The sequence below is a fragment of the Penaeus vannamei genome, chromosome 6 (genome assembly GCF_042767895.1).
Source record: "Penaeus vannamei isolate JL-2024 chromosome 6, ASM4276789v1, whole genome shotgun sequence".
In the NCBI taxonomy this organism is placed as follows: domain Eukaryota; kingdom Metazoa; phylum Arthropoda; class Malacostraca; order Decapoda; family Penaeidae; genus Penaeus; species Penaeus vannamei.
Genome location: NC_091554.1, coordinates 32,505,887 through 32,518,029, shown reverse-complemented (window position 1 = coordinate 32,518,029; position 12,143 = coordinate 32,505,887). Strand labels below are relative to the sequence as shown.

General features: G+C 42.6%; 1 protein-coding gene across 6 annotated transcripts in view; it reads left to right on the top strand.

Moving 5' to 3' along the window:
• The window catches only part of sn (fascin domain-containing protein singed), a 165,529-nt gene extending 155,370 nt beyond the window's left edge, over window positions 1-10,159 (top strand). For all 6 annotated transcript variants that reach the window (XM_070122894.1, XM_027354269.2, XM_027354285.2 and 3 more), the window contains exons 7-10: window positions 6,648-6,804; window positions 6,945-7,109; window positions 7,306-7,439; window positions 7,902-10,159. In XM_070122894.1, coding sequence (XP_069978995.1) covers window positions 6,648-6,804; window positions 6,945-7,109; window positions 7,306-7,439; window positions 7,902-8,104 — 659 coding nt within the window. In that variant the 3' untranslated portion in view covers window positions 8,105-10,159. The remainder of the gene's footprint in view (window positions 1-6,647; window positions 6,805-6,944; window positions 7,110-7,305; window positions 7,440-7,901) is intronic.
• The last annotated feature ends 1,984 nt before the right edge of the window (window positions 10,160-12,143 follow it).

The following is a 12,143-nucleotide window of genomic DNA, read 5'->3' as shown; positions in this document are numbered from 1 at the left end:
TAATTATTTTTGTGCCTACCTTGTTGCACCGTTCCTTGATTTTTTTTGGATTCTATTCTCGTCGTGTTTGTTTTGGTTTATTTTTTTTTTGTCTCCTTTTCATTTTTCGCTTGCGGCTATTTTTCTGACGTCATTCTTGCCAGCGTTCGTATTTTCGTCCGTATTTATACGCTCATTTTCCATGCTGCCTTTCCCTTCGCCTAAGAGGGAAGATGGAGGGAGAAAGAAGCAAGGCAGAGAAAAGTGGGGAGGGAGAAAGACAGGAAAGAGGGAGGATGATAGGGAAGAAGGAGAGAGAAAGGAGGGAGGAGAGTAGGGGAAGAGGAGAGAGAAAGGAGGGAGGAGAATAGGCAAGGAGGGAGGAGTATAAGGAAGGAGAGAGAAAGGAAGACGGAATGGCCGCCATCATAGGCATAATGACCATCACTGCGTCCGCTCCTCCGCTCGCTTCGGCCGCGTCTGGAAAGTTCTGGAATCGAATCGCGTCGATAAGGGTCTGTCGGCGCCACGCCATCTCCCGCGACGCAATGGTTATTGGAGATGGAGAGGCGAAGAGGAGGATGCTGGTGGGACGGGAGGTGAAGGATGGGAAGGAGTGGATGGGATTGCCACATTATTGGAATTACCCGGGTTTTGTTTCTCTCTCTCATTCTGAAACGGTCTCTTTGTGTGTGATTTTATTTTCATGTTACTTATATAAAAAAATAATAAAAGTATTTTTATTGTTTATTTTTTAAATGGGAACACTTGCAATCTTTGTTTGTTTGTGTTGGTTTTGCATTTTTTTCCCCTCTTCTTCCGCCACCATGTTAAATCGAGCCACACGGGAAACACGAGTCGCGAGCGTCATCAGGGTGGGAGAGGAGAGAGGATAAGGAGGATTGGGGATAAGGAGGAGGGGCGATGATGAGGGAGAGGAGAGGGGATGAGGAGGGAGGGGGAGAAGAACACGTGCCCAAGGGAGGGGAGGCGGTGGTGAATAGCGGTGTGGAGGGGGAGGGGGAGGGGGGAGGAGGGAGGAGGGAGGAGGGAGGAGGGGCAGCTGCGAGAAATGTGACGTTGCCGATTTTCCTCCGTTTCGTTGTCGTAATCATTATATTCAGGACTTTTTTTTGGGTGTCACATCTTTCGAAAGTTGACGAGCCGCAATGTTGAAAGCAAGGATATCGCGGTGGCTTCAAACCACGTTTTCATTATCCACCGCGCAGTGATAAAGGGCGGGAAATTAAGTCGGTTTTGGTAGAATATCAAGTTTAATCCCTTTTGTAGATTCACAAAGTTCTTTAGGATGTAATTCGCGTACCAGTTGTTTCAGTGCGAATTATTCCCGTTCGTGCATACTCGTCTTCCTGCGAATAGTTTGTCAGCGTAATATACTATTTTACCGAAGCGTTCAAGGCCATTAGTTAAGCTGCATTAACAGGCTCAGGAAGTTATCCTTTATAATTATTTCATGACCGATGGGGTACCATTTGCTAATTTCTTTATCCTTTGATATCTTAAGGCTTAATAAACACTTGAATTAATAAGAAGTGACATGGGAATCTCTGATTATATTATGAAGTTAATCGCAGGAAACCGCGCTCAAGACGCCCCCGCGAGGAAGGCTCCGCGCCAGCACCGGCGGCGTCATCTGATACATCGGCAGGAAGTCGGAGCCGATAAGATGTAATGCTTGCCTTTGGTACATCCGCTATGACTGTGCGCTCTGCCAGGTGCTCTCCGCCGCGATCTGTCTGTCTGTTTCTCTGTCGGTTTTTTATTAATTTGTTTATTTATATTGTTTTTACTTTGTATGTTTGTTTGGTCATACTTTTTTTTTAGACCTTTGATGTGTGTGTTTCTGGCGACCATGTCTATCTCTGCTGCATCTGCCTTACCTCCCTCCGCTTAAGACTTACAAACACACAAACAAACAAAAACAAACCTCTCGCACTTACTCGACAACCACGCCAAGCAAAGAGGAAGAAACCCGAAGTTCTGCCAACAGCTTCAGCGCAAGTCAAGAGCACGAGTTCCTTGCTCCTCTCCATCCGCCTCCGACTTGTGCACAAACAAGAGCTAACGAGGAGTGTAGGGGCAGACGCGCGGTTCAGAAGGGGGTCGTAAAGCTCTTGATGTCTTTGGAGTCTGTTGTGGCAAATTATGATGGGAAGAGAGGGAGAAGGATGGGTGGAGGAGGAGGAGAGGAGCAGGACGAGAAGGGGAGAGGGAAGAAGAGGAGAAAGAATAGGAGATGGAAGGGAAAGAGAGAGGAAGGAAGGAGGAGGAGAAGGGGAGAGAAAGGAAGAGAAGAGGGAAAGTGAAGGAAGGGAAGGGAAGAGGTGGATAAAGAGAGAATATAAGAGAAGAGGGCAATAGCAGTTCCATATTGATAGCGATTGAGTGCGTTCCCCTGCCAATAGCCCCCAGGGACACTTAGGCCTCCGGACACACACACGGCGAGCGGACCATGTGCATTTCTTCTTCTTCTTCTTCTTCTTCTTCTTCTTCTTGGGCTCTTCTTTCTCTCTAAAAATTTACTCCCGATTTCTCGAACTAATTCGGCATGAAAGTGTGTCAAAGGTTGGTAAATACGGAAGGAGAAAATGCCAGCGGAGAAAGCGAGAAAGTGAGGAAGTGACACGCGGTATGGCAGGGCGGGGTGCCGGCCGCTGATGTCATGTGCCATATGTCGCGGGGAGAGCTGGCCCCGCCGCGTCGCCCCTGAGCTCCTGTGGGTGGCGTGTGTGGTCAGTGCATTGGGGAGATGGATGAGGTCGGGTTTCTGTCGGCCGTGTACTTTTTTCCACGTTATGAAATACATATATTTCTCTCAGGGGAAATAAACATGTGTTGGGAATTTAAAACGGCAAGTGATGATGATGATGATGATAATGACGATGCCAAAGCCTCGTAGGAGACGGTGCTTGGCGTGCCGTTCCAAGCGAACGTGATGTGGCATTTCCCTTGTCCGGCCCCGAAAGACGTGACGGGTAGATCCTGCGGTTCTGTCCCCCCGGCCGCCCTGGCGTGAACGGGTGGCGCGCCGGGAGGTCGCGGTGGTGTTGGGGACAGCGGTCAGCGCCGACGGCTTCATTTTCTCTGCTTAATATAGAAAATGGCATTAGTGATCCTGAGAGAAACTGTAAAACGCAGTGCATTTATTTACAGTTTTCAGTAAAAAAAAAAAAAAAAAAAAACAGCATGATTATCTATTCAGTATTGGTATTTAAGAGGGTAGGTAAATGGGTGTTATTCCATGTCTTGTTCTTCATGTTACGTAAAGGATCCATATGCGTATCATACAGTGCAGGAAGTTCCCATAACGAATGATTGAGTGACAGCTTTGGTGTCGGCTTCAAATCTCTCTTGCCCTTTCTCCCTCCCTTCCTACCTCCATCCTTCCCTTCTTTTCCCCTCTTCCTGCCACCCTCCTTTCCCCCTCTTCCTGCCACCACCTTTCCCTCCATCCTCTCTCCCCTCCCCCTTGCTACTTCATTGATTCGGAGCCATTCTCCCCCCACCCCACCCCTCCCCCGTCCCCCATCTGTATTTCTCTCTCCGCCCATTCTTAGTATTTGTAAATATCCTCCCACCGCAGATCTTTTCTTATGCAGCATTGGTGTTTTTGTGATATTCGTCGCTTTGGACGTGAGGTTTTGTGACTGTTCCTCGTCTCGAAAAGTAATACGAGGGTCTTATTTTCGTGTGATCGAAAAAAAAAAATAGAAAACGGAACTATTTTTTAAAAAGATATTAAGGAGGGTGTGGAAATAGATTAAGGATGAGAGAAGAACCAACGTAATAATCTGAAAAGCGGTTTTAGTGAGTATTTGTAAACTTAAAAAGGGTATTGCTCTAGAATATAAGGCAAAGGGAAACGTGGATGGAACGCATAGCTGGTGGGGTCAGGAGCATCTGAATAATCGAGGGACTGGCTCAGCCAAGTTAAAGGTGGGAGTGAGGCGTAGGCGTGAGCTTATGGTTCAGGGCAATATGTTGCAAAGAGAAGTTCATTTTTTTAGTATTTGTAACAACCGGTGCGATTTCAGTTGGCCTTCATGGTGAGACATTCATACTCGCATCCACGGTCGCACTCACTCACGCACTCTCGCTCACTCGCTCATTCACATTCGCTCCGGGCTTCGTTTGTCTGCGTGGCGGGTGCTCGCAATTTTTTCACGAATAAAGAAATAAAAAAAATAAGGTTCACGTATGAAGAAATGAAAAAAGAAATTAGAAAGAAAATTATTCCAAGATTTCGACTTCATTTTTGTTGCTCAGATGACGAAGGAGAATGTCGCATGTTTGGCAGAATGTTAAGAGTAATTTTTCCAATATTCTTAATGACCGTAGCGGCTATAGCAAAGTGCCGTGAGCACGTTGTCCATTCAGTCCAGGGATGTTTCCCATCATAATGCAGACCGTCGACTGCATTTCACGTCACAGCCAGATGTTCCAGCGCCACAAATACAGAATCAATCCTAGCTTCCTGTATCGTTTGTTTGGCTTTATTGTCAGACTTTTTCTCTACGCAACTCCATAGTTTTTCATCACCCGTCTCTTAGTGTGACTCAACTTTCTTCTTTCGTCTCTTTTCTGCTTTCTTTACCGTGTTCTTGTTCCATAAAAAAAGTAGGGAAACTATAAATACAGTCCTAGATCTATGTTCCTTCTACAGATTCTGGAATTGTTTGATTATATCAGTCATTACACATCAAAATTACATCCGTCATTGTAAAACCTGTTAATTTTCCGAAATGATAGGTTAGGCTTAGAAGTAATCTAGACACCCAATGCACAGCCGTAGTCGCCTGTTCTTCCCTCCCGCTGTGGCTCTCCGCTGTCAGCTGTCCGTAATCCACCGCGTCGGACATACCTCGTGTACTTTTGACGTTCGGTAGAAATGGTTGGTATTGAGGTCCTATTGGAGATGGGTTCGTGTGTAAAAGTCTTTTAGATTTCTGTGGTTTACATAGTTTCTGTTTGATATAGGTTCAAGGGAAATGCAAATTATTCCTTCGGTGAAAATGTGCTAATAGTTAAGGGGAATTCTTAATATAGTTTAACGGCTTTGGCAAAAAAATGTAGTGTTATTAAGAGAGAGAAGCCGATTCCACCTTGCAATTCCATCATTCATACTCCCAGGTAACAGAGAAACTTGCCAGGTTGTTTTGGGGCTGCCTCTGTTTTGGTTGTTTTTCGAGGCCGGAGCGACATTATCACATAAATGTGGGACTTTCCACAAATGCCTGACGCCCTGACACCTGACTTCCCGCCACACAGCTCATCGTCTCACAAATTATTTCTGTTCTTATTCAGATGGCAGTATGTTGTTTCTTAGTTTTATCCGGAAGTTAAACGTCGATGTACAACTGAAAGAAAGTCTGGCGGATTTGGTAGATGCTGCGACATCTCTGCTTGGCTTTTTGCAAGATATAATTTGTTCCTTAATAAACTTCTAATTCAACATCCCCCTATTATCAATATCTTGCTGCCACATCCTACTTCCTTTCCTTCCTTCCGTCTATTATTATTTAAATCGCACAGATTCAGCACATTTTTATCATACATTTTCCTTTATTTTGTGTAAGTCGCGATATTTGTAAGTGTAAGCATTGCGAGTCTCCTCTTTCCTCTCACCAGGGGAAATGGTCCTCCAGGGAAGCTGCTGAATTGCAGTGTCACGTCTCCACCCTACCCTGCCCAAGCTATGAAAGACCGCTTTTCTCTATGAAAAGAGACCTGTGACCACTGTGGTCCGCGGGTAACCCCATGGTGCCTGGTTTTTGTATCGTGGCTCTGCTCTTTCATTTTTTATCGTCGAGAGCAAACTTGAGAAATGAATGATCTGAAATGTAATGGTCAAGGAGTCTTAACACTCGTACGAGCCTTTCGGATTTTTCCAGGGGATTGGCTACCGGCGGTGAAGCCAGGATCAGCTGTGCTGTATTGATATTGTCAAGACAGCGATTCACAGCCTCTCTCTGTTTGAGCTTGGGTTTGGAAGAGGGGAACCCCGTGGTGGAACAAGCGGTTGATTGTATCCCGCCCAGAACCACGGCCTGTGTGAATGACGGTCAGCCGGCCAGGGGAGTCACGGCGATGAGTCTAGGACAATGGTCGCTCGCCGTGTGTTGATCACTATGGAGTGGAACAGTGGTTTAGTGTGCGCAATATTTGATTTGGTTAACTTAATTTTGTGATGCAATTTGAAGTGGCGGGTTATTACGAAGCTCCTTATGTGTTGGTATTATAATTGTTGATCAACTTACCCGTCTTAGTCAACTGATTGTTCTGATAATGGTGATCATGACTTTAGATTCAAAACTGAACATGGTAAAGCTGCCTACTATAACAAGCATTACAATGCGAGTGTAGGGTGTTGCGAACGTCGAGTGCGAGAGGCGTCGTGGCGTCAGCTATGGCGTGACGACCAGACACACAAGACGGATCACACATAGATCGTGACCGTACGTTCTCAGAAGGGCTGCCCCGGACTTTAATTGACCGCCTTGTCGTTCCCCGTTTTTGTGACTAGTCCACATTTAAGATAGTCTTGAATACTTATCATGTATTAATCCTCGGCCTTAAAAGTAAGTTGAAAGTAGAGTTTACATTACTCTTGAAAGTCTCATATGATATGTTTTCTTGTCATTTTTCAGGAGTGGACGTGACCGCCAACCAAGAAGAGATCTCAGACCACGAAAAATTCCAGCTGGAATATGACGGTGCTACCAAGCGCTGGTACGTGCGCACCATGCAAGACAAGTACTGGACCCTGGAGGCTGGCGGCGGCATCCAGGCTAACGCCAACAAACCGTGAGTATTGAATTTATATGGGCACTACAAGTTTTCCGTACTTAATACTAGTTTATCATTGATATTTCACTCTCTTTGAAATATGTTTTGTTAAATAATAATTCGGGGAAACTCGCTGACAATATCCTCTTTTCTTACAGAACATCAAACGCACTCTTCACCTTCCACTGGCAAGCAGATGGGTCAGTGGCATTCCAGGCAAACAACGGCAAGTACATTGCAACCAAAAAGTCTGGCCATCTCTTTGCCAACGCAGATTCCCCTGATGATGAGAGCGCTCGATTCTACTTCTACCTTATCAACCGGTAAGCAGACATTAAGGATTGACCAAAAGAATGAATTACTTTTATCTTTGTGTGTTTTCTTCCTGTGATAAATGTAATATTGTTTTAGTACTTGGGACATTGACTGGATTTTTTAAACTATCTATTAAAAAGTTGATAATAAGTAGGAGTGTAATTCTAGTGAACTGACAAGGATTAATTACGTGTTCTTCAACAGGCCAGTGTTGGTGCTCAAGGGAGAACAAGGCTTTGTTGGCTATAAGGTAAATACGTTGAAGATGGAATGTAATAAGGCCAACTATGAGACTATCCGAGTTGAGAAGGGTGACCAAGGACAAGTATTCTTCAGAGGTAAGCTAATCAAATTTTGCTGCTTCTTTTGCTGGAGTAACTAGTATGCCTCTGACAGATGGATGCTGTTATTCACTTCTGCATGTGTTTTACAAAAAAGAAAGGAAGAAAAATATCACTTATAGTATTCTTATTTTTTCTTTTATTATTTTAATTAAATGACCTTTGTCTTTAAGCATACCATTCTTAATTATAACAATTGTAAATGGGACCTTTTCTAGCCTGCTTGTTCTAGGGGATATAAAGAGTACAAGATGCTGGTTTTGGTTTGCATTTTCAATGTCTTTTATCAATTTTAATTTGGTTTTATTTACATATGACATGCTGGTAGGGTATTTGACTTTGCCACCATTTTATATCTAATAGGTATTAAAGTTTTTTATATATAAAGCTCTTTCCATAAGCCTTGCTATACTTTTATAACAGTAGAAAACAGCTTATTCATAATTCTTTATTTTACAGGTCAGCAGGGTGGTTACTGGCATGCATGTGGAGATGGCATCATGGCAGACTCAGAAGTCCCAGAAGGATTCTTCATTGAACTTCGTGAAGCCACAAGGATGTGCTTGAAGAATTCCTCTGGTCAATATATTGTTACTGAGAAAAATGGAGGCTTTAAACTTGGGGACACAGATCCCTCAAGGGCTACCCTATGGGAGTTCTAAATCACTTGGCCAGTTATCTCATAAAACTAGGGAGCTCGGTTGATCCTGCCATGTCGGAATCTGCTCCATACTATTAAAGTTAAAAAAATATTTACATTAATGCTGAAGACCTGGCAACAAAGTCGATTTATATGCACAAGGTCCTAAGCTGATAGACAGAGTGTCAGTGTCCATGTAAATTAGCAAGGAGATAGGCCGTCAGATCCCTGTCTTGTTGCTATTTTCATCCTTTCTTTTTTAAACATTTATTCAAGGTGTATTGAAGTAAATGCTCATTTTTCTCCCAAACCCCTTGAGTGAAATTTGTATTGATTATTTTCTAAAGGAATGTATGATGTGAGTGTATACCCCAGACCAAGATTGTGTAAATTAAAAGTCATTTACATACTTGTTGAATTTGTTCAAATAGTTTGAGTTTGATTGAATAAATTTTATCACTGATTTTGGTGGTCATTTAGTGTTGGTTAGAAGATAAAGACAGTCAAAGCATATGTACTACCTAGTCGTAAGGTCATAATCATGAGTGTTTAACAAATACCACCCTTATATCACCGGAAAACTACTTGATTCATAGTATAAATTCCTTAAGTTATTGGCAAGGTTTAATTTTTTCATTAGTCTTTGCCATATCATAATTTCATTGGAAGTCTGGAAAAATTAATGATTGGAGATTGTATGCAACCAAAGTTTTTATATCAGTGTTTGTACAAGTAACTAAGCTGGTAGGTGATGCTGTATGTAAATATTGTCATTATTGACATTGCTTCCATGAGTCTCTAGGCTAAGTCAGATAACTTGTACTTAATTTCTACTTTTTTACTGTTTCTACTTGTAACTGTTGTCCTTTCATTTCTTAAAAGGAAATTATCTGTAATGGAAAATACTTATGTTTGCAAATTATGCTGAATAATAGCACACTTTCATTAACATGTTACATACAAATCAGTGGGATAGTTACACCCCAGCAATAAGCACAAGTTAGATCATTCAGCAGTTGATAATGTCGCTTGCTTAGTCCTAGGCTGCTGGTAGTCCTCAACTTACCAGAAATTAGTGGGTACAGGTGCATGACTTTCAAAGTGCCCAATATTGTCTATAATGATAAGCATAAAAAACAGTCACCAAGTTCATTTCCTTTCATTCTGTAACAAACTAAGAGGTGGTGTTTTTGCAGCACCTCAGACCAGGAATATGACAATCTTATTCTAAACAACAAAAAGTAATCAGAGACTTTTGGAGGCAACAGTAAAGAGAACAGACCATGGACAATGATATGCAAGGCTGTTCATGGTTTCCAGCCCTAACATATATAGTGGATTCCACTTGTGTATTTTGCTGTAAGGCACCTTATAGGTCGCACATTTTGGTCTTGCCAGCAGCCTCCTTGCTCTTGGTGTTATCCCCGCAGCCTCAGGCAGCGGTAACCAGCCAATGCATTTATGGAAGGAAAGCCCGACCCAGGACAGTTCGTGGCCCATCCCTCCAGAGAGAGAGCCCCAGCTGTGCCCACCTACGCTACACCTGCCCATGTGCCCTGCTTTGTGTTGCACTTCCTTTAACACATGTTCTCTCTTGTCCCTGTTAACCAACAAGTAACCAACAAGTTAAGGCTTGTGCTAAATACAACATAGGATACTACTGCAAACTACCTGTGTATGTATTCTTTGGCATTTTATTTGGATAAGGAATGACTTATGTTGATGTTATAGTATTGCTGTTGTAAACAATGTCTTCTATGAAGTATAAGATGTAGCAGTACCATTATCAACAGAAAGGATGGCTTAATTTTGCCTGGCAGTTTTAATCTACCTGTGATAAACACTGCCAAGAACAGGCATTCTTGGGTGTGGTCATAAGTGCGTCCGTCAGCACAGCTGGTTGCAAATTGCCTCCGTTCCTTTCATGTTCTTGTCTGTCGTAGTGAATGCAAAATTAGTTTGTATTTAATAGTCCTTTGTATGATGCGCTTTAGATTGTAGGGTACACATTATTTTATTTATTGCATTATTGTATAGCATATCATATAAACGGCTTCTTAATAAAATAAGCAAATTACTCATTTGTTTTGTTTTCCCTATATAATTGCTGTATAATTTTATATATCTACACTGAATATTCTTACTGCCTTGGTGTTAGTGTTGGGACATTGTAAAAGCAAATATGTGAAAGTAAGATGTGGCTTCTTTCTTGGACTCTAAACAATAAGTAAATTCAGATTCAGAATATATATCACCAGGTAAATTAACAGTCATTACTATCATTTTTGAAATGAAAGGAGATGAGATGGTCCTGAGTTTATCTTCATCTGGGGCTGGGGAAGAGATACTAGGGGATATGCAGGAACATTTTGGGAAAAAGGGAGGAGCATAGACTAGCAGCATGCATTTTGTCTGGCCTCACATAAAGTAGGGCCAAGTTTTATTCTGAGAACTGCTATCTCAGACTTGAACTTACAGGCAAGGCAGCTCCTTTAAAATACAATATGGGAGCCACCACAATTGGTACACTTGCATAATTGTACTGAGCAATTTAAACAGTCAGGACCAGGTTAAACACAGGGCAGTGGGTTTTGGAGAGAAAAGCTTGGCAAGGTGGCTAAAATGCCACACTGGCTGTGGGGGGGGGGGGGGGGGGGTTGTCAACCAATATAAATTTCATGGGGGAGGTCATGTCTGTGGAAGGAAATCTTGGCAATATTGGTGTAGGACTCTGGGGGGAACTGTGTATTACTGTACTGATACTGCACCATAGTTAGTGAGGCTGGCAAGCAGGTTATTTTCAGTCTGGCCAATTCTTGTCACTGACAGGGCAATATGCTGGGGAGATGGACATAGTTCCAGTACAAGAAATAAGGGAGGAGTGAGACTGGGCAAGAATTGATTTGCCAGTGTGGAACTTGGATGTAACAGTGACAAAGCGTGAATGACGGAAACAACTGTGAAAGGAAACTTTGCCTTGTTTTTAAGACAAAAGAGTAATGGGCTGTAGATGGAATCACTAATAATTGATCCCCCTTGTCTGGGCTGAAAAGAGTACTTGAAAGGTTAGTATAGGAGGAACTGATAGAAGAACAAGAATGGGAGGAAGAGCGAGTGATGTGGAATGAGGTAGTGCTGAGGGGCGGAGGACAATATGGACGAAGAGTAGTTATAAGGGTGGAAGGGGCATAAAATGAAGAAGACTACTGTGCTGTAGGAGATGGAGTGGATGATGCTGGGAGACAGGAAAGGATCCATTCTGAAGGCTAAGTAATAGTCTGGATGGATGAAGTGAAATGGATTAAGTTGACAGGAAAATTGGAGGAGTTAATTTCAGACAGGTTAGTTGATAAAGGAGTCAAAAGCATTGATGCCTTTAACATGGCTACAAAATCTTCATTATTGGCTATGGTGATCTTAAAATATGTGAGGAAGACAAATAGTATATTCCTCATGGTCCCCATAAGGGGTGGACAACTAACCCAGGGACTACCATGCACATGGCTCCCCGAAGCAGTTCAAAACTGACCCAAAGGCAGCCTTTCATTCTTAAGCTCTTACACCTTGGAAAGAAAGAAAAGAAAGGGAAAGGGAAAGAGGGGGAAGAAAAGAACATGCAAATTTGGACAGTACTGTGCAGTATCAGTTGGACAGAGGAGGATATCTCTTTTTTCGGAATCCAGCAGCTTCCATCTTCCTATCATCTCTCATCACTTTCCTGTAAACAGAAACATTTGACAGTAAATAGTTCATTTTGTTATTATAATGATTTTCATCCACAACAATAATACCCTCACCTTTATCAGCCTCAGTGATGAAGCTAGTTTCATAAGTGCTGACACCTTTCAGCATGACGATGTATCTACATGGGATTACTAGGAAGAATTGATAGTACATTGGCCATGCAGTAAGTAGTAATCTCTTGGACACCTCCTTTGTTGATATCACAGCCTGTCTATGCAATGTGAGACTATTCAATCTACTAAGGCTTATCCTCCTCCTCTGTGGTGTATTTGAGACCAAAAGTGAGCATTTCTTTTTCAGGCATTTACAAAACATGC